General features: G+C 35.7%; 1 protein-coding gene across 1 annotated transcript; it reads right to left on the minus strand.

Annotated features, from left to right (window-relative positions):
• Positions 1-32: 32 nt before the first annotated feature.
• LOC134667552 (IDLSRF-like peptide) lies at positions 33-24323 on the minus strand. The gene is made up of 4 exons (XM_063524982.1): positions 24191-24323; positions 18775-18903; positions 9739-9891; positions 33-2136 (listed from the first exon to the last, which is right to left on the minus strand). Exons 1-4 carry the CDS (start codon positions 24309-24311, stop codon positions 1943-1945), a joined length of 597 nt encoding a protein of 198 aa, XP_063381052.1. The 5' UTR covers positions 24312-24323; the 3' UTR covers positions 33-1942.

Raw genomic sequence — 24323 nt, forward strand, 5'->3', positions numbered from 1 at the left:
GGGGTAGGTACTTATACCTAAGTAAAACTCCATTTGAAGATAATGTATTTATTTCTCATTTTAGAACAGTAAGCCATGTATTTATACTTAGTTTCAAAACACGTAACTAACTAACAGAGCTCAAAGTTCGCCATTTGTAGAATCATACAGACTAAATAGAGATCTGATGCAAGTTATTATGTGAAACACTAAAGTCGAAAATCCCTTATGCTAATACGAACTTAGTCTAAGATTAAGATTAGATGGAACTAGTGGAGACCGGTCGTGGTTCTATAAATAATTTAAGTTTGGCGGTAGAAATTAGATAGGTATTTGTTAGAACCCTAACAACTTCTGGCAAATACAGGCTGTTCTGTATATCCAGGCGTACTTAACCCATAGCTGCTCTTCTATGTTAAGACATCTCAGTTAAAGGTATAATTGTTAAATTAACCATTCATCAAATGTTAAGTGTCTCCAGTAATTTCTCTTAAACTATCAATCTTTTTTATGTCATTTTTCAACATCTTGATACCGGCAACATACTTCGTAGTGCAGTCAGATGATAGACTAGCGCAACTCGATAAACTCGGTAAGAATCTACGAAGTGTGTTAATGGCACGATACTTTCAGTGCCAAGCTTCGTCTGGAGCGACCCGCGAGGCGGGTTCTTGGCAACTGAAGTTTTTTTTAAACTTAATTCGTTGTCTCTTTAGCCCGCATTTGACATAAGTTTTATTACCCAAAGTTTACACTTGGGCGTAAAAATAAAATGGTAGATTGTTAAAAGTAGTGTCAAAGATTGTAAAGGTTGATAAGTTATACTTAAGTATTCATTTTCAACTACTTTTTATATGTCTAGTATTGGTACAATAAAGAACCAACTCCAGCCAAAGTTGGCAATAACACACCATATAATACTCTAACATCTAATTATACAATCACATAGTTTTGATATGTTTCGGGATTGGTGCAGCACCTTATGCTTTCCTCGATAAAATTGATACGTTCTAATGATGACAATTTGACAAAATTCTACATAATTTCTTAAACTACATATATTGAGACAGTAAAATGTTTCATAAACACTACAATACCGATCATATTAAAATAATTGTACTTTATCTACTACTTAGTTATACTATGATATGTTTCATCTAGTCTAAGTTACAATGATATGTATCCATGGTCCTATTCTGGATTTTTCCAAAAGCCAGATATAAAGCGCATGCATTCTTTCAACGATTCTTAATATTTTATAATCTAAGGGCATTATCACTCGAACATAATCGACCGACGTTTAGCTTTATATCTCGCTTAGAATGGACGCTGACACTAGGAGTCGCCTCTGACTTCGTAGGTAGAAAAGAGTAGGGTACAACTATATGAGGGCGACATTCAGATTACAAGCATCCATACGACCGCGACAAGCTATGCCGTTTTTCACCGCATGTGTGCCTCACAAAGTATATTAGTATACACCCTTACAGTAGATGACCACGAAGGTGCAGTCTTTCGCTCTTTACGTGCTTGCACGCTGCGGCGGGGACGCGAGTACCAGACCGCATAGCTTTTCGCGGATTATCCGGTTTTGTAAAAAATAATGGACTTTTAGGTTTTAAACCTAAAGAAATTACTTTATAAAAATATACCTTTCCTAGGGCGATAACGAAATTAATAGCTTTTTCGACTATCTAAATCTATAAAAGCGGACGAGAAGAGGTCGTCGGGATCCGAGTCGAGTCTACGTGGCCGGTTGTAGAAGTCGGCATCCGACGTCCGACAAGCTCCTCTCTAATAACTGTTAAAAACCTCACTCATATCACACCAATCTCACATGGGAATGAAAGAGTTATTTCTTCCTATATCTGTTGGGATCGTAAGGGAGGTAGCTGTAGAATGAAGAACTGATGGGGGCGAATTGGACGACACGATAATAATCAGAGGCAGACTCCGGCGCTATTCAGTCGAGGAAGCCAGTGTTGACTAGCTTCTCCAGGAAGAACTTGACGTCGCCAAGCTCCGAGTCCTTGATGCCGAGAGACTTCAGCATGCCAAGATCGCCATTCTCGACAGCCATGAATACGGAACGAAGATGCTCCAAATCTGATCGCATCAGATGTAAAGCCGCACCGAAGTCTTCAATAGTTTGCGACTCTGAAATATGAGAAAAATATAATTTAGTTACATAGAAATATCATAATACCTACTGACTCCTAAGCACCAAGTAATTCATATCCCGTATAATATCTACCCCATATAATATTACCAAAATCTTTTAATTTTATTCGAATTGGTGTCACTTCGAATACGATTATTGCTGGCTATCAGATATTATACCTACTTAAATATCAAAAATATCAGATATAGTACATTATTGTCGAGGCTCGGAAGTAGCTACTTGCAGGCTGAGGATTCGTTTTAAACGGACGACCTTGGGAGTCCGTTTAATTGAATCCGAAGCCAGCAAGTAGCCTTCCAGCCGAGTCATATATAGTGCTTTTCTCAAAAATGGTGCAAGAAATATAAATATCATAGAAATATTTTACAAAAGCAACGTTCTTACGTATATATTTTCACAGAAAAAAGCCCGTGCCGCCTTTTTATTTTTTTAATAAAAAAATAGAAGTGTATTTTTCTGCCGAAAATACGCCAACCTATTTGAGACACCTAAATAGTCGCGGTACTAATCATCTGTTTGGCTGTTTAATGGGCCTGTGCCTTCATTTGATATGGCCATTTCAACTTTTAAAAAATTTGGAACTCGACAAATAATGGAATTTGTATGCAACATTGTGTAAGATTCATTAAAATTACTAATTATTAGAAACAGATTTAATAAAATAAAGAGTTGAGTAATCGTTGGCAATCTATAATTTAATAAATTTAATAGTAACGTTATTGATAGTTGACCTTTGTAAATAGAAGGTAGTTGGAAGAAAGAATAAAAGACGACTGGCATAGCGGTTAACGGGCATTCGGTTACGGGCAGAGGTGAAGGGAGGACGATTGTGAAGTAAGGTGATTGGAGATTGAACTGTAACGGAATATTGTGATCAAGAAATATATTGTTGTTATGAAAGAAGGAATTTTTATTATACATCAGAAGTGGTAAGTACCTACAAGTCACTATGGTATTCCTGAATGTATTATATTATGTAGGTATTAATATTAGAACTGATCGAGTTAAATCTTAATTACCCAATTAATTTGTTACAATAGTAACAGTGGTGTAAAATTATTATAATTATATAGTTACCTATACATATATTAGTAACACTTATATTGGTTGTTGTTTTGTTGAAATTAATTATCATTTCATATTTCCTATGTTAGGAAGTTTATGTTTAACGGGCGCTTAGAAACAAAGACACCGTTAATTTTATCAAGAACAAAATAATTGGGTAAACCCATTTCGGCCTATTCGTTCACTCGAGAGCAATTATACTGCAAGTTTTCTCTTCAAGACCAACAGTTAGGTTTTTTTTGTGTTTGCTGTAATGCCTATCCATAATATAATTAAAGCATTCATTACATCGCGGGTAGCGTGAAACCTTTGGAACACCGTTTTATTTTGAATAGTTCGGTTCCATATTAGCGCGACAGTGACAGTTGCATTCCTATCGCTACGGAGCGTAAGCGATTGGCATCTTGGCTACGCGGCCCGTTTCGTATTCCGGATCCCGTTTCTGGATTTGGGTCCGTGCCGGATACTGGAACCGTGCCGGGTGCATACCTGATTTGTGCCGGATGAGTTCCGGATCCATGCTGGATTCGTACCGGATCCGTCCCAGACTGGTGCCGGATCCGTGCCGGATTGGTACCGGATCTGTGCCGGATTGGTACCGGATCTGTGCCGGATTAATACCGCATGTATATCATTTGCCGGATTCGTGCCGGATCTGAACCGGATGCGTGCCGGATTGGTATCGGATCAGTGCCGGATCCCGAATTTGTTCTAGATTCCGTTTCTGTACCAGTTCTAGAATTTTCCCGTTTCGAAAAGCCTGTGTTCCGGATCCGTACCGGGATACGGATCTGTTTTGGATTTAAGATCTGTTTAAACGTCCCGCATTCTACCCCGGAAGCAGTAACGTAAATTAAATAAATAAATAAAACAGTTGAATTTAGCTTAATAAGAACAATTTATATTTGTCTATTATTAACAATCCAAAGATTTAGAACTCTTCCATTGCTGGTGATGTTTTCGAGTTCCAGACTATGGACCATGAGGAAAAAACATCCAGGCGGCGCTTGAAAACTCCTGAGCGTGGCCGAAAATCGAAATCTGTTGATGGACAAGAACGTCGAAGCCGAAGTCGCAACCGCCGCCAGTCCCCGGGGAACAACAGGCGGAGTCGCAACCGTCGAAGCCGCAGCAGCGGCAGACACGGCCGAGGCAATGAGAGATGGCTTCGAAGATCAACACGGAAGGACAACGGCCAGGATCGCTTTCACGTGGAAGCCGCACAGGACAGGAACGGATGGCTTGTATATCTTTGTCATCTTCAGTTGTAGATTTTAATAGATGTCGTTTATTGCTTAAACTGCGAATATTTTGGTACAGTACCTTAAAGTTATTTGTATTGACGAAAGTTGTCTCGAGGTACGGGTTCACAGATTATGGGGGTGGAATCGTTGTCCAGGCAATGCTGTGGTGTCCTGTAGTTCGCTCAAGTTAGTTGTATGGGGCTCGTTAGCCTAATTCATAAGTTTTGATCTTGGTTGTTTCCTCTTTTGGCAAAATGTGCCGTTAACGCTGGTAAAGGAAAGACTAAGTTACGTTTCTTCAGTATTTGTTCATAATTTAGTAGGTATATAAAAAGAAAAAAAAAAACAACAATAACGATCGATACGCTATACACCGATATTAGTACCTACCTACGTAATAATGGGTTGAGCTAGGGCAATATAGGTTGATTTGCGCTGTGGTATATCCATGACATTTCGAAGATATTTAAATGAGTGTTAGGTTATTTCCTGACACTATTTAGCTGTGGTTTGAATGTACGCTGTAAAGTTGAGTTTCTCATCTTCCTCTGTCGGTTGTCAGTCTGCTCATCCAGAATAACACCTAAGTACTTTATAGACGAAGTTTTTCTATTGTTTTACAATTACATGACGTGTGGTAGGTACCAGTGGTACCTAACCTAATATTAAATATGAATAAACTTTTGACACATTTAAGAGACCACGAGGCGGAAGCAGCTGTTTTATACACGCACACATATTCTCGTTTAGTCTGCTTTTAGAGTTACAAATTGTATTGAAGCCAGTTCGTCACCAAAGCTAGACCGCTTTCTGTGAAGGCGATTACTGCATCCCAGGAAGCACCGTGAAATAGTATTGCCGTGTCATCAGCGTAGCACAACGTCTGCATTGTTCAGATCCAAGAAAGTCAAGTCGTTAATGTAGATTAGAAACAAAGTTAATCCATTATATGTAAAGTTGTTTGTTTAAAATTACCGACTTGTTCTTTAACCCTAACACATGTGTGCGGCCCGACAGGACAGTTCCGCGTATCCGGGAAATCTACAATTTTCTAATTATTATTAGAATAATAAGAGAAACAAACTGACGGGATTTTTTTTCAATCTTATAAATCTTATAATGTTGGCGGGATCATTTTGGCTGGTGTTGATTGAATAACCAAGGTTGGGCCTACACTAGTAAAGTATTCGTTATAACCGTGTATTGATTCGCTTTCAGTATCCTTGGTTTTAAGAAATTCGTTGCATTTTAAATATTTTAGCTTGGTTATTCTAGCAAGCAAAGCTCTGCTGATTGCTGTTGATCAATTCGTCAATTGTGGTTGGTGCAACTGACGCTTAAGTGGCAAGTAATATAACGATATGATGAAAATACCTACATATGCTGATAAGTATAGTATTATCGAATTATAAAATTTCTGGATTATTTTAATTAATGAGTTATGGATTAATGAGTTACGGATTAAGGAGTTACGGATTAATGAGTTACGGATTAATGAGTTACGGATTAATGAGTTACGGACTAATGAGTTACGGACTAATGAATTACGGACTAATGAGTTACGGACTAATGAGTTACGGACTAATGAGTTACGGACTAATGAGTTACGGATTAATGAGTTACGGGATTAATGAGTTACGGGATTAATGAGTTACGGCATTAATGAGTTATTGGATTAATGAGTTACTGGATTGATCAGTTACTGGATTGATCAGGTACTGGATTACTGGATTAAGCAGTTATTGGATTAATGAGTTATTGGATTATCGAGTTATTGGATTATCGAGTTATTGGATTATCGAGTTATTGGATTATCGAGTTATTGGATTATCGAGATATTGCATTATCGAGTTATTGGATTATTGAGTTGAGTTTATTGGATTATTGAGTTGAGTTTATTGGATTATTGAGTTGAGTTATTGGATTATTGAGTTGAGTTATTGGGTTATTGAGTTGAGTTATTGGATTATTGAGTTGAGTTATTGGATTATTGAGTTGAGTTATTGGATTATTGAGTTGAGATATTGGATTATTGAGTTGAGTTATTGGATTATTGAGTTGAGTTATTGGATTATTGAGTTGAGTTATTGGATTATTGAGTTGAGTTATTGGATTATTGAGTTGAGTTATTGGATTATTGAGCTGAGTTATTGCATTATTTAGCTGAGTTATTGGATTATTGAGCTGAGTTATTGGATTATTGAGCTGAGTTATTGGATTATTGAGCTGAGTTATTGGATTATTGAGCTGAGTTATTGGATTAATGAGCTGAGTTATTGGATTATTGAGCTGAGTTATTAGATTATTGAGTTGAGTTATTGGATTATTGAGTTGAGTTATTGGATTATTGAGTTGAGTTATTGGATTATTGAGTTGAGTTATTGGATTATTGAGTTGAGTTATTCGATTATTGAGTTGAGTTATTGGATTATTGAGTTGAGTTATTGGATTATTGAGTTGAGTTATTGGATTATTGAGTTGAGTTATTGGATTATTGAGCTGAGTTATTGGATTATTTAGCTGAGTTATTGGATTATTGAGCTGAGTTATTGGATTATTGAGTTGAGTTATTGGATTATTGAGCTGAGTTATTGGATTATTGAGCTGAGTTATTAGATTAATGAGCTGAGTTATTGGATTATTGAGCTGAGTTATTGGATTATTGAGTTGAGTTATTGGATTATTGAGTTGAGTTATTGGATTATTGAGTTGAGTTATTGGATTATTGAGTTGAGTTATTGGATTATTGAGTTGAGTTATTGGATTATTGAGTTGAGTTATTGGATTATTGAGTTGAGTTATTGGATTATTGAGTTGAGTTATTGGATTATTGACTTGAGTTATTGGATTATTGAGTTGAGTTATTGGATTATTGACTTGAGTTATTGGATTATTGACTTGAGTTATTGGATTATTGAGTTGAGTTATTGGATTATTGAGTTGAGTTATTGGATTATTGAGTTGAGTTATTGGATTATTGAGTTGAGTTATTGGATTATTGAGTTGAGTTATTGGATTATTGAGTTGAGTTATTGAATTATGAGTTGAGTTATTGGGTTATTGAGTTGAGTTATTGGGTTATTGAGTTGAGTTATTGGATTGAGTTGAGTTATTGGATTATTGAGTTGAGTTATTGGATTATTGAGTTGAGTTATTGGGTTATTGAGTTGAGTTATTGGGTTATTGAGTTGAGTTATTGGGTTATTGAGTTGAGTTATTGGATTGAGTTGAGTTATTGGATTATTGAGTTGAGTTATTGGATTATTGCGTTGAGTTATTGGATTATTGAGTTGAGTTATTGGATTATTGAGTTGAGTTATTGGGTTATTGAGTTGAGTTATTGGATTATTGAGTTGAGTTATTGGATTATTGAGTTGAGTTATTGGATTATTGAGTTGAGTTATTGGATTATTGAGCTGAGTTATTGGATTATTGAGCTGAGTTATTGGATTATTGAGTTGAGTTATTGGATTATTGAGTTATTGGATTATTGAGTTATTGGATTATTGAGTTATTGGATTATTGAGTTATTGGATTATTGAGTTATTGGATTATTGAGTTATTGGATTATTGAGTTATTGGCTTATTGAGTTATTGGCTTATTGAGTTATTGGCTTATTGAGTTATTGGCTTATTGAGTTATTGGCTTATTGAGTTATTGGCTTATTGAGTTGTTGGATTATTGAGTTGTTGGATTATTGAGTTGTTGGATTATTGAGTTGTTGGATAATTGAGTTGTTGGATAATTGAGTTATTGGATCATTGAGTTATTGGATCATTGAGTTATTGGATTATTGGATTATTGGATTATTGGATTATTGGATTATTGGATTATTGGATTATTGGATTATTGGATTATTGGATTATTGGATTATTGGATTATTGGATTATTGGATTATTGGATTATTGGATTATTGGATTATTGGATTATTGGATTATTGGATTATTGGATTATTGGATTATTGGATTATTGGATTATTGGATTATTGGATTATTGGATTTTGGATTTTTGGATTTTGGATTTTTGGATTATTGGATTATTGGATTATTGGATTATTGGATTATTGAATTATTGAATTGGTAATTTGCTATGGATGGACGAACGGATATATGGTAACGATGGAAAAAAAAAAGACGGAAATAGAGGATGTTATGTTGTGAGACACGTTTGTGTCATGAGAGTGATTCAGTAAGTAGCACAAAAAAAATGGAATGAAAAATGGAATGGAATGGAGAAAATATGGAATCAAAAAACAAGAGGAATAATGTGCTACATATAAAATTTGATTAAAAAAAATGGTATGTTGTGAGACACGTTGTGTCATGAGAGTGATAAAAAAAAACAGAAAAAAAAAACAAAAGAAATAATGAAAAAAAGCAACCTAATATGTTAAGTAATGTACTTTATATGTAGTGATGATTTGTTTAAAAAAAAAAGTAAGTACTTTATATTATGTAGTAGTATGTGTAACATTAATAAAAACTTATATATCTAGATGGATATATTTATTGGATTTGAAATAATAATGTGAAGATATACCTAGATGAATTCAATAAATAATAAAAAAAAATGTATATAGACAGACAAAGAAATTGTATTAAATGGGTATTAATAATTTTCTTACTGAATGCCCGATGATTTGACATGCCGAGTGTAAGATTAGATGACAGACGCGATTAGTATGACTGTGCATGAGGACATGCACAATGTCAGGATGGGCGAGTGTAAGATTCATTAAAATTACTAATTATTAGAAACAGATTTAATAAAATAAAGAGTTGAGTAATCGTTGGCAATCTATAATTTAATAAATTTAATAGTAACGTTATTGATAGTTGACCTTTGTAAATAGAAGGTAGTTGGAAGAAAGAATAAAAGACGACTGGCATAGCGGTTAACGGGCATTCGGTTACGGGCAGAGGTGAAGGGAGGACGATTGTGAAGTAAGGTGATTGGAGATTGAACTGTAACGGAATATTGTGATCAAGAAATATATTGTTGTTATGAAAGAAGGAATTTTTATTATAATTGCAGTCCCAAAATCGAGACTGCAATGTTTTTAACTTTTTAATTTTTGACTGACCATAAACTACGCGCTTCGCGACTTATTTTTTAGACGGCAACGTCGACTTTGCCGTCCATTTTTGAGAAAAATATTTAATCATTTTGACAGATTTTTGTAAAGTATATACGCGCTACGAGCGTAACCCGTAGCACTTAGCGGCAACGAATGTGTTAATATCAATAAAAATAACGTGAACACAGACCAGACAGAGCGATGGCCACTTTCTCGACGCCGCCGAGCGGTTCCAGGGCGTCTCTCGCCTTGCTGCCGAACAGCTTCTCGAGGTAGTTGGGCCCGTGCGACGCCAGCAGCGACTGCAGGAACGACGCCGTCTCCTCTACCGGCGGACGTTTAGCTGGAAACAAACATTTACTGTTTAGTTTCTTTAAATACTTAGGTATGCTGCATTTGAGAATTTTAATGTCAATTAAATTGGAAGGTACAGTCGAGTTCAATGTATACTACATTTATACATTTTATTAGTATCACATTGAACTATGTATATTATAAAAAAACTGTATATAAAAATAAAAAAGAGTGAGACAGAGTTTTTAACCTTTTGGCCGCCGGACCTAGTCCGCAAAGACGCTCACTCACACGCCAGAGCAAATTTTAAGTAAACAACTAATAAAAAGTTTAGGGATTGCAAATAGTGATATCGATATTTACAATATTATGGTAAAAATCTTTTTAATTTAGCTTTGTTCTTATCCTGTTTTAATTTCATTCCAAATTGCCAAAATTAAACATATGTTTTACACCCGAAAATGTTTAAAATATAGGGATTTAACATAAAAAACAACCACTAAACAATGTCGATTCAAGACGTGATATCGCCGCACTAGGCTGTACGAGAAGTCTTTTATACAAGACAACGGCGCCCATGGACTGCCCGCAATGCAGACCGACAAGGACTGTTTCCGCGCGGATCAAGTAATAATAGTCTCTAGGTCAACGGCGTAAGCGCTTGTCGGTACGTAAACTTTATTGGCGTAACGTTAAAGCTGCGCATCATGTGTCGATAAAGTCAATATACCGGAACTGTTTTAGTGAAAATTACACGTGGGTTGAATTTTTAATGAGTGAAGATATTATTCCGGAATTAGAATTTATCATTATAATTTCAGTTTGGTTTACATTAATCTATAGGTAAACTCTTATCAAAAAAACGTTCAACGACTTGTTACAAAAAAATTACACATTAACTTCAATGTTCTTCTTCCTCGCGTTATCCCGGCATTTTGCCACGGCTCACATAGGAGCCTGGGGTCCGCTTGACAACTAAATCCCATGATTTGACGTAGGCACTAGTTTTTACGAAAGCGACTGCCATCTGACCTTCCAACCCAAAGGGGAAACTAGGCCTTATTGGGATTAGTCCGGTTTCCTCACGATGTTTTCCTTCACCGAAAAGCGACTAGTAAATATCAAATGATATTTCGTACATAAGTTCCGAAAAACTCATTGGTACGAGCCGGGGTTTGAACCCGCGACCTCCGGATTGCAAGTCGCACGCTCTTACCGCTAGGCCACCAGCGCTTCCTAGGCCACCAGCGCTTCACATTAACTTCAATGTTATAACAATAAAAGTAAAGTCTGATAAACAGGTATGTCTCTGTACCACACTTGTGCGAAGCGGTCGCTGCGGTGTATCCCTTCCCACTAAGCTATAAAATAACATCAATTATTTTTTTTATTTATCTCTTCTGCAATTAAATAGTCCACAATCTACAATGGCAAATTTACTTGTCTGGCTCTACTTTATAGAGCTAAAGAAGCTACCTGAACTTTAAATATAGTTATGCCTATCTGACTCTCGTTCTACGTATTCTAGTAAGTAGTTACCTACTATTCGTTGAAAAAAATTGGCGATTAACAAGTGTTCAAATACTTAGATAAAAACATATTTCTGACTTTATATTTCCTTTAAAAATTCCCATATCGAGTTAACATTCCCATCCCTAGCTGTCTTTTATACAAGACAACGGCGACGAGGAACATGAAAAATGTTGAAAATTGGAGCAATTTTTTTAAATGCCTTATTATAAAAGAAGGGATTTATATAGCGGCTTAAAAAGCAAATAAATGAAAAAACAAAGACCTTAAATATGAACACGAGTGTAAATGAAATTGCAATTGTTATTATTTTCACATTAACTCAGTGGTTGAATTTGTGTCTTGTATACAAGACGACGGCGCCAGCGTATCGTTCTATCGTTGTCTTCTATACCGGACAACGGCGGTCAAAGGGTTAAACGAAAATTCAAATAACCAAAGAAATAAAAACAACCATTTTCCGTAGGTAATAAGTTTTTAGCAAAAATTTCATTTTTGGTACAAGCGTTTTATCGCTGACTGTACTCTTCTTACGACAGACAACTAATACTCATCGAGACAATTCCAAAAATCCCTAAAACAATTAGGTTACGTTGTTTCATCACAAAGTTCCTATGGCCACCTCCTGTCTCCATCATCAGATCAGCTCGATGGTACCATAATATTGCATTGTCATCCGATATATACATGCATGCAAAATTTCAGCTCAATCGAAAACCTTGAAGTGGATCAAATTTAAGTTGCAAGATTTGATTACAGACCGACAGACAGACAGTGGGACAGGTGAAACTAAATAGTTAAATGCTTGTAAAAATACGCTTCTATTCTGATATACGAAGAAGAGTTAACATTCGTAAAACAATATCAAACATATTATTTTACTTTACTAAAAATTTTACAGTTTTTGTAAGTTAAAATTCGCTTGGCGACTCTAATTTCTACGAATAATTTTCCATGGTGGAATACACTGCTACGACGAGCTACGGCGTAGCAAACATTTTCCATCAACAGTGAGGCCTAATTCAGATAGCGATTTCTTTTTGTCTATTTGTAATGGAAACCTCAACCAGAAATGTTACCTACTCTGACAGTTTGACAAATCATATCCATTTTTAACTGACTTCCATTTCATAGAAGGAGGAGGTTCTGTATTCGGTTGTGGCTATTTTTTTTATCATTATCAAATACCTTGAATAATAATGCATCAGGAATTATTTCATGAGCCTTAATTATTTTTCATTACTTACATTACTTTAATAGAGCCTTAATTATTTTTCATTACTTACATTACTCTAAGTATTTTAATTGTAGTTTTTTTTTTATTTAAACTAAGACACATTTTACTCTAAGTAAAAATATTTACATCGGCAATATTTAAATGGAACGTATTTTATGCATATTTCCCGAATATCTGATTAAGCCTCATCAATATTCAGAGTTGCCTGTCAACTTCCAAGAATTAGCATTAGCGTTCGGAATTGAGATATTTAGGCCCCGAAGGAAATACGGCTTGAGGATTGTAATCTAAAAGGACTTATACGAGCACATTTTCTTTATTCCCTGTGCTAAAAAGGCATCCTAGAATCCTCCCACGCCAGCTGCCCTCAATTGATCTAATTAAGTGCTTAGGAGAGTAATGTTATTCTCTCGGAGAAGACGATGAAGTTTCTTGTTAAGAGCTTTCGTGATGGATAGCAATCGATAGATTCGATATCCTGTTAACGATTGCTCTGGCGATAAGAGGAACAAACCTTTCTTGGTAAGTGCATAGTGGTCGAGGTAAATCGAGTTAAAATAATTTTAACGTTATTTTAACTCCTTGCTCATGATGTGTTTGTGTACGTTGCGTCCATAAAATTGCCGAGGCTACGAGCGTAGGTAATCTGCATGGTTACGAATTTTAAAATAAACATAGTTTATGTTAATTTATTTAGGTAATTAATGTATCATTTGTATAATTGTACTTTTACTTATGTCTTATAAGAAGCAGTGTGGCCGTACCTTTCACGCGTCATCACAACACTTAACGTCAAATAACTCCCCACTTAAATATACGATCATCGCAAGAATAAATACAAGACACATTTCCCGGGAAAATGACGTCAGAACGCGACTGTAAACAATAATGTAAGACAGCCTGAAAAAGCGAAGGCGATACGCCGCAACTGTAAGGAAATCACATTGGGACGTCTAGAGAGCTGCCACGCGAGATCTTCAGGGAAAACGGCTTTCCGAGGCATTTTACAACATAGGGCTGGTCCACGAGATATTTAAACATGAATGACATTTGAATTTTAATTCGTTGTTTCCATTTTCAATGTGAGTACCTAGTTTGAAAACGACGAAGATGTTACGTAGGAGAGTGAAATTTGTTATTGCCAATAGAATAAAAAAAACCCGCGTTTTTTCCAGCATGCCAGAAAGTTTCAAACATAGACAGAGAGAATCATTCTGTCTTTGTCTTACGTAAGTACTAGTACAGTCACCTGCAATAATATGTTACTCTTCGAAGGCCACAAAAATATGGGACACGCTTTTAAGGCTCTACAAGTAAGATCCGGCGCGATTCGGGCAATGAATTAGAGATGCACTAGATATGAAATAGTAAAGATATGTGACGTTCCAGGGCAAAAGGTACCCTATGGCGGCCGCATTAATAGCGTAAGCGCCAACCGGTATAAGGTGCCTTTTGCCGTGGAACGTCGCATATCTTTACTATTTCATATCTAGTGCATCTCTAATTCATTTCCCGAATGGCGCCGATAGTGTCTTGATATTTTGTGGCCTTCGTTGTGTAACATAATTGCAGGTGACTATACCCAAAAGAAAGGCTTGAGTACAGTTTTTTTTTGTTTGTATTCACTGACAAATTGGATTTACCTATCCGTGCCAACCATATTTGGGCGTTTTTAGAATTAGAGTCCGTCACGTAATGGAATTCCACACACCAAAAAAAAATTTTTTTTGACTAAAAATGGGTTGAATTAAATCTACTATTTATATATTTTATGAAAATGTTACTTTCTTTCTATATAAATTATTTATATTCCTAATAAATCACTTTAAACTGAATGACAGCGAATGTGACGATCCATTACGTTACAAGTTTTAGGCAGGTTTTAAGTGAAGATCGGAGTGTTTTAAGTGAACCAGTTTTTATTTATTGAAATACAAAACAATATTAATTTTCTAAAAACGAATAACAACTGCAATACTAAGTATTACAATAAAGTTATTTAAAGAAGTCTTTCCAATACGTCACATTTTTCGTTTTAATTGTTGCTTTGCAATCATTTTGTTATAAAAAACGTAAGGTAAAGGTATTATAAAAAGTTCTTTTTAATAATTATCATATATTATTCTTGCAAATGAGATCGAAATCAGTATCAATTATCCTAAAAATTAATATAAATTCTAATAAAATCAATCACAGCCACAGTAGGACAAAGTGACGTTATGGACCATAATATCGCGTTTAGGAACTACATGAAGGGTTTACATGTGCGGAAAATAGCTATTTAATTTAATACCTACTTAATGTTGTACTAAATTAAATAATTTAGTAATTAATACCTATTGTTATAGTTTAACTTAACAGATTTTGAAATTTCCTGCAGTAATTATGCTTTCGACTGCAGCAGTATTGCAGTACGATATACTGCCGACTGCATTACTGCTACAAAATCAAAATAGATGTTGCTGCCCAGTTTTTTGACATTTGCAGTTAGCAGTATTGTCGTACTGCAATACTGCTGCAGTCGAAAGCATAACCTGCGCCTGCCACTAGCGTTTCTTAGGTCGAGCCGCCGCTGGTGCTAAGTAATTACTAGTAGGTCGAGTAGTTAGAAGAATATAGCTAGAATAAAATTATTTGTGTTTTTAATATCACTCTACCTACTATATTTTGGCAACTTAAACTGACGGCATGTAAACCGTGCATTTTCATTCCATACGTCACGTTTTTTTGTTCCACTAATACATCACGTAACGTATTGGATGTGACGTAGGCATGCCGGTTGGTTAATAAAGCGAAATAGCGGTCTGATCGTTTGAATTTTCTTAATTATAATTATTTGATATCATACAACACATAATAATCTAACGTAATTCATAAATATTTAGTCAATAATTGACTCCTTATCTTCAGTTTAATTCAGTTCGTTGTGGAAAACAAATTTCTGCACATCGTGACGCACAACCTACACTAGCTTTTTTCGAGCCCAATTGCCTTGTAAAACCTAAACACCGGGTAATTATAGGAACATAATGTTACGATCATGTAAAAATCCGTATGATATTAGTAGATTTTTGCTACTAAGTTGGTAAAAACTCCGTGACGTTGGTGGAAATTTCCACTACGACGATATTGAAGGACAACAATAAATTAAACTTTAATGCATATTTTTACTTTAGGTGCTAAAAAATAAGGTTTTTAATAGATTTTGGCTGGTATGATCTTATCACACAACAACCAGGTTCGGGCCTAGAAGGAGGCAGATATATAATATTTGAATCCAAAGTATGCAAAGTGTGCATGGGACACTCAAAAATCATCTCCCTTTCTTCAGTTTTTGTACATTTTCTTTACTTTAAAGTACCATTTATTCAGTTTTTTTACCATAAATACTCAGATAATAAATCACTTTACAATTTTTGTATACATGTAGTACACTTTAAAACAGTATTTGACGGTAAAAAAGTATACCAAAGTCGTAGGACAGTGATATTTTACCCAAATATTTTTTTCCGAAAACGCCCATTTGAAATATGTAGTAGGTACTCGTATATGTAGAGCGGCTTAAGTCGCAAGACGTTCTGAATAAATTACCGTCGTATTAAGGAAGGTGTATTAATATTAGACATAAATTGTATTCAATTCTATAAATTGTATAAACTGTATTCTGTGATACATCAATTCCAAATCCAAATAAGTAGCTCAACTATTATCAAACTGCACAACGGGACTTAATCGCGTATTTAAGTTTTAAGATTTAAAATAATCTAAAAACCTAAATACGCGAATCTAAAACTAAAACTCTAAAATCTAAAACTTAAATACGCGATTAAGTCTCGTTGTGCAGTTTGATAATGTTTAATAATCGTGAAAGTTTAAATCAGTGAGTAGCTCAACTAGACCCAAAATAATCATGAACGTCTAAGTAAGCAGAATTTGAGACAGGGGTGCGACGCAGGTAAGCCTTACGTGAAGGAGAAAATAAAGCTAAAATGCCGACATGATAATATAGTATGTGAAACAACTAAAAACCTTTAGTGAAATCCGGCAAGTTTAGATAAGAAATATGAGAAAAATATTTTTAAACATTTAATACGTCATTAAAACTACATTATTCAGTTATTTTAATATAGAATAATCCATTTGTTTCAAATGCTACCGGCACTAGGTGGAATCAAACTGCATATATTCACAATTAATGTTAATAAGTGCTGACTAAGGCCTACTTGCACATTTCCACTAACCTGGGGTTAACCGGTTAAACGTGGAGTTACCATGATTACCAGTACAATTTGACACTGGGTTAACGGTTTAACCGCTTAACCCCGGGTTATTGAGATGGTGCAAGTGGGCCTAACTGAACTAAAACTAGTGCCTACGTCAAATCATGGGATTAGCTGTCAAGCGGACCCCAGGCTCCCATGAGCCGTGCAAAATGCCGAGATAATGCGAGGAAGAAGTACTGATTAAATAAGTATGTTTAATACTTAATTACAAGGTTTATGAAGCATTCTCGAATTTTAAAAGTAGGATTCTTCCGCTCGTAAACCGGAATAGCACCGTTAATGCCACTGGCACCAGTTAACTGGCCTCGTAAATTTTAATCAAGCCTGCTTGATGCAGTTAGCGCTAGCGAACGAGAACTAATTTCCTTTTAATACTGACAGATTTACTTATTCTGTATTTTTCAAAGGCCAACTTTGTGTCTATTGATTTGAAATTGTTGACTATTTATTTAAATAAATCTAGCATATGCTTAAATGTATAGGTATTGTATTGAAACAGGCAAATATAGTGCCCTGGAATGAAAATTGTATGCTGTATTGCTTTTTGCTACAGGCGTATATTAAAAAGTGCAATTTAATAGCTACTTGTTTATAGAATGTTTCAAATTCGGGCAGAGAAAAGAAAACGAAGATATCTCACTTTCTGATTTCGACATTTGGATTAAACATCCTTCTTATCAGTATTCTATGTTTAGGTACCAATTTCCCATACGCTAATCTGTACACCTAAAAAGCACTAAAATAGACAACAGTTAAAGTTAAGTTAAAAGAAAAGGTCACCATATCTGTCCTGACCTTACCTACTCCTAACATTTTATAGACACATGACTCATGTGTCCCTTTACAGCTGTATAGTTTTTGGACCACCATTTCTGCGTTTAATTGAGCTATATTTCAAACAAAACATTTTCTCCGCTATTCCCCGGGGCCGGAGGTAGTCGGGTCAATTAGGTAGATATCCCCGAAATGAAACGTTAAGTAATATGCAGAAATGACCTGTTTCGCTGAATATGAAATGATGCAGATAATTGTGAAACCCCGAGAGTACGGAAATTTAATGATTTTCGTTTTATAATTATGATAATATTAAAGCATCAAATAATAAAGCCAACCTACACTTTGCACATGTGTAGGTACCCAACTAAATTAGGTACTAGCATTATGAAAAGGCCCTCCGAATCCATGCTTCATTTCAGTTTGAAAGCAAATTCTTTCCTATGTGGCTTATTATATTAATAGGTATCGGTTATTATGTAACTTGTATATCCTTGATTGAAATACGATTAAGTAACTGAAATATCACATATTTATAGTTTAAATTACTGCAAATTTTATAAAATCTAGATAAGTTTTTATTCAGTAGGTATTACCTTAATCCACATCATTATTTTGAGTAGTCGGTATTACTTACGTCTATTTGCAGTTCATTCGCCACAAACGCCCAAAAAACGTGGCTCTAAATGTACTTTAAGAACTACATATATGAAAAAAAAAAGAATAACGATAGTAATGGCTCATCTACACGACGGGCCAACGCCGGCCACTCCAAGTGACGTATTTATGCGTTAGAAAGAGCAAGTGATATTGTTATCTCATTCTACCGCATGGCTGCGTCTCTTGGAGTGGCCGGCGTTGGCCCATGGTGTAGAGGAGCCATAAAATTACAATACAACGCGTATGAATACGGCGACCAAAAATAAGTACCTACCTACATAAGTTGCAGAAGATACATAGATATTTGACATGTTAATGAAGATAATAATGGTAACAGTCGGTACTCTGTATTTTGCTCAGCCTCGTGTGGGGATCACTGTACTGCCTCTTAATATTAATTTCTGAAATACATTTATTTTGAATTAGATTTTTTTTTATTATAACGGACCTGCAGTGCACAGCTTGGAGTCTTCATCGTAGCCGTCGATGCAGTCGGGAGCCCCGTCGCAGAGGTACTGGATCGAGATGCAGTTGCCGTCCACTGGGCACTTGAATGGCTCGTAAGGGTGACAATACTCTGGAAAATATCATGGAAAAATTATACATATATAATTTGATATTGATATTTATCCAGGGATAAATTTACAGCATTACTGCTATTTCGGGGCGCTGTAAAATTAAATATGTAATTAGTAGAGCTATAGTAATAAAATTATATGATGAATTGATTATAGTGAGTGAAAAAAAATTGGGGTAGGCACAATCTTTTCCAAAACAAGTATTCACACATTATTTATATACATTTATCTCTCATTTGTCATACGAGACCGTTGTACTTCGCGGGGGAGTCAAGGAGACTTACCTAGGCAAGAAATTTTCGTTAATAGAAAGATAAAACATTCATCGCTCAATACGTCCACACTTATGCGCCTGATACGAGTAACTGTAGTTGTATGGTACCTATTACGTTTCGCATTTTGGAGCAAATTTCGAATAATTCCTGGGTAGAGAAATCATGTAAGGACAAGGTCATAGGGACTAAATTCAATTAGATTTTAGTGTCATCAAGCAAATTATGTACTTAAAATAAAATATACCACAAAAAAATAAGATAGTTAATTCAAAAACAAGATAAAATCATTATAAAACATGTAGGTACCCTCAATTTCCAAAAGTTTCAGTAGGTAATAAAAATTCTACCGAAGCTCTTCAAAGTAATATTAAACACGAATTGGATTTTGTTGAGAAACAAAGGCTAATAAAAGTTACCTTTCTTTCGGATTTCACTGAAATGTTGAGTTTTAGTATATATGTAGTTTGTTTATCTGCGCGGACTGCGCTACCAAACTGATGAGTCATATATCAAAATTGAAAAGACCTTTAGAATGATTAGTTCAGAAAATAATTACTTCTTCGTTTTATCAAAAAATGTCTAGTTTTCTACAGGGACCTAACAGGTCGTATATAAAACAACAATATATTATAAATTAAAGGTTTCGTTGATTTATGAAAGGCACAAGCAATTGCGGTACTTACCGCGTACCTACTTCAACTAAAATTAAACCATGCTGTAGATACCTACTTATCTACGGCATGCTTTAATTTTATTTCAAGTTAAATGTTGTACATCAAGTTAAGTCTGCTTCTTACAAGATTAACTTTGTCTTATCCCTTGTAATTAGATAGGAGTCTTAAGGCGACGTGTGTAGTAAGGAGACCCAATTTGCCGCTATTCGACCAGTGAACAGGACACGCCGTCGTGTTCGAGGATGAACTTAAATGGACATGTCGGAGTAACTTTCGGGATAGGAAAGACGATAGAACAAAGTTAAATAATGATAGTAGAAATACTAAAACTAAATAACTAATTCGCTTAAGATTTGCCATCTAGTATATCGGTATATACTTTTATAAATACATAATAAAATAACAATGTGAGTAAAAATGGGAATGGTTGCTTGACAATTATGCCAGTTAACCTGATTAGTATGTCATACCCAAGTTTCGCAGAAGGGACAGTAATATGTAAGGTAGTAGGAATTACCGCCATTAATGGAGCGTTTCCACGAAAAAAGAAATACGGGTACCTATAAAGATAAGCAGCTCAATCCTAATTAAAAAGAAAATTACGTTTCGCAATGTTTCTCTTTTCCCTAATTATTTCGAGAATGTTGGCGACGCTGCTTGAATGACAAATAAGGTATATATAATACAGGGCATTTTTGAACAACTAGCCGTATTGTGCGAGGTGATTAGGTAGCCCATACTGAACAACTTTTTCTATGGGACCAACCCCGAAATCCCAAAAAAAAATTTGGCCTTCCCATAGAAAACATCGACATCCACTCGACCAAAATGTATTCATGAAACGGCCAATAAATACATAAATCATAGTACTAAATTTTCGCAACCTAGCTACTTAATCATTTTCTTTAAAGTATCAAATTACTTTGCAAGATTCGAAACAGTTATCCCAAATGTTTTAAACTTTGCCAGTCGAGGTCTTAGTTAAGTGGGGAAGTAAGTAGCTCAGGTACAAGCACGAGCTACCAACTTTAGTGGTAGCCGGTATTTAATTGCACTGAACTTTGCCCCGAGTTCGGGACCAGTTACCGGATACGAGCTACAGTTAATCGTGATGGCAGTCTGTAGCGGTTACTCCACTTAAATTTATGCACCCTAAGTTGTATGCACCCATTTTTTTACACTTGACTGTACAATGTTGTTTCCTTTAATAATCAAGAATTGTTACCTTGAACAAATCCGTTGACGCCTACGGTCTATATATTTATTAAGTACTTAATCAGAGTTGAAAACATAATACAAGTCAATGTCATTCTTCTTACCTGATTGTTTTCTTTCCGAAAATATTTTTACAAAATTTTTAGTATTTAATCACAGCTGCCCCTTCATTAGACTTTTTTTTTAAATTTTGATTACTATAACTATAAGAATTTAATAAATCCCATATTTATTTTTTAATGCTCTTAACTCTTAATACCTATTATAATAATTAAAAATTCGGACGGACGACAAGCGATTTCGCGTGGGTCGTCCACTTTCGTCTTAATGTAGCTTTATTAAAATACCAATTCGAAAATAATTATGAATTTAACGCTATCGCAATCGATGTCCAATAATAAACTTTCAGGAGCTGACGCGAGCAGAGAAAGCAATTGGTTTTGTAGCTGAAAGATTGTTTGGACGCTTCCCAGCACTGTTTTAAATTGAATTTCAGTCGATTGAATTTTAGTTTCGATTTAAAAGTTTGAGTTAGGGTTGATTACAATTCATTACGGTCGGAGATGATTTCGAAAGTTAAGAATCTCAACTCAATTTTATATTACTCGTGCCCGTCGCCACTCTCATATTTACTAGTAGGTATGTTTTGTTGGTGCGCGTGAGTCATCCTTTAAGGATGACTCACGTTAGACCGGGCCGTGTCCAGGCCGGAGCTTCCGGGGCTTACTTTCCTATGACATGACAGGTGATCAGGTGATGATTTCCATAGAAAACGATGCGCCGGAAGGTTCGGGCCGGACACGGCCCGGCCTAACGTGAGTCATCCTTAAATATGTAGTAGGTATATGGATAATGTTAAGTTAATTAAAGATCAAGTTTAGATTTTTTCATCTGAATGCGACTCTTTTTATTAATTAAGTAAATTATCTACTTACAAAAAAAAAGTTACAGAAACTAATTTGACCAAAAACTAGTAGGTATGCCTAATTATGCTTGTCCTATTACCATGGGCACATACAGCCCTGTGTTTAAACGTTATAGGTAAACTTCGTCCTTAGAAGACTGGTTTTTATAAGAAAATTCTAAATTGCAAAGTTAATTATCCCAGAACGTATAAAAGTAACGTTGAAAACGTGCTGAACATGCCTGGGACATGATCGTTATCTTTTACAGCTTTTGTAAAGAGTATACTAATTGTTGTTCTCGCTGCAATATATGTATACACCTAAAGCCTAGCCTAGAGTTTAGTTTTACAAGAGAAAAAGACACAGTGAGTGTAAGAAGGAAATATAAAAAAAAAATATTCGCGTTTGGCGTTGATCAAACTTTCAAGCGCTGCGTACAGAAGCTTTCAAACCTAGCTCCAGGCTATCTATGTTGTTAGGAAACCGTTCATACACATTGAATTTTTGAAAAAAAAAACGTGCTAATGTTTCTAAGCGCCACTTGCACCATTCCACTAACCCGGGGTCACCCGGTTAAACCGTTAACTTAGTGTAAAATTGTACTGGTAACCATGGTAACTCTAGGTTTAACCGGTTAACTCCGGGTTAGTGAAAGTTGCCCTAAGTAGTAAATACTGGTAGCACGGTAGCGTCGAACATCTCATCTCACATAAGTATCACATATTCCATAGTTATGTATAACCACAATTTTAATAATACCTACTTTACAGCTGAATTCGGAGGGAAATTATTATTCATTGTTTCACTTGTAAAATTCTTTACGCTAGGGTAAATATGTCCAACATAAACCATACAAATGATAATAGACATTACAAAAACATTTTCACGAGCCTGCTGTCCGGAGGCTCCGAGGGAGTTCCTCAGGGGTCTTGAGTAATGACTTGTTACAGCTGTTTTATGGGGATAAGGCGACACTTGCCGTTCGTCGTCTTAAATGAAATGGAACGTAATTGTTTCAGAGGCACTACTTTGTGTTGAGAGCTGTTTGTGCTAGAATAACCTAAGCTTAAAACCTCTAGAGGGTAGTATTTACTAACTGGACTATTTTGCGAGCGAACCTAAGTGGCCGGGCCGGTGTAAAAGTTTAATTGTCTTCTGCTTCTACTTAATTTGTGTTTGTTGAACAACTAATTCTATATTACTCTCTTGGGTGAGACTTGGACTCACGACCACCACTGGATTCACTGGTCGTGACTTCAAGTCTCATCCAAGACAGTAACATTTATTTCATTTTTAATTCGTTCGCAGACGTTTCTGAATATTTTACAGTACATTTGGTCCTATTTTCTCGCACTAGTGCGTAAAATAGCACTTTTCGTGCGTATGTCAAAAGTTTAAAGGGCCATATGTACTGTAAAACGTTGTACGATACACGTGCGAAGTAATTCGCAACTCGTGTCGTTTAAAATACTCCCTTCGGTCGTGTTTTAATTTATCGCCACTCGTTTCGAATTTCCTCTTTTTCGCACTTGTATCGTAAATGGGCGTTTTCAGAAATAAATATCGAAAACCCGATTCTCACAGATCCCGGTTTTTGGGTTCTATCAACTCAGAATCACTAGCATATTCAATACTGATGATAAAATAAAACGTCCCAAAAATTTGTATGAAAATTGTACATTCCACTACGTCACACACATACAAGTGAAAATTTTTTTCACACTAAAACGTGACGTAATGGAATGGAATTTTGGGACATCTTTTTTTAATGGTGGAATGGAGAATGCCGTCGATTCTGAGTAGAATGAGCACAAGAACGTCCAGATGTGAAAGAATCAGGGTTTCAATATTTATTTCCGAAAACGCCCAAATAACTATTTCAAAGGTCTTGTATTTTCTGCCAGCCAATGGACATTGTATGGTACTAGTGATAGTAACAATTAAAAGTTTATTGACTGTCAGTTTGGTCGTAAATTAGTTAATTAAGCCATTGGCCTAAGACATTGTTGGAACTGTCTCATCAGACGCTGATCGCGCTACACTCCGTACCTTTATGTGGGAAGTACAGCTTGGCAAAAACGAGTAGAAATTAAAAAGTGGCAACACTGTAGTGTCGTCCCTTTCAAACCAATCTATAAGGAAACGCGACGACACTACAGTGTTGCCGCTCTTTAATTTCTACTCTTTTTTGCGAAGCTGTATACGTGTAGTACGTACCGGAGCGCTTGGTGTGGTGTCCGTAGAGCCGGTTGAGGTCGAGCGCCAGCACAGTGTGCGGCAGGGCGCAGCACACCGCTCCCAGCACTGCCACGCACGCTGCCACGCGGCAGGTCGACATTGCTGCAACAAC

This window comes from Cydia fagiglandana, chromosome 1 (assembly GCF_963556715.1).
Source record: "Cydia fagiglandana chromosome 1, ilCydFagi1.1, whole genome shotgun sequence".
NCBI classification, from domain to species: domain Eukaryota; kingdom Metazoa; phylum Arthropoda; class Insecta; order Lepidoptera; family Tortricidae; genus Cydia; species Cydia fagiglandana.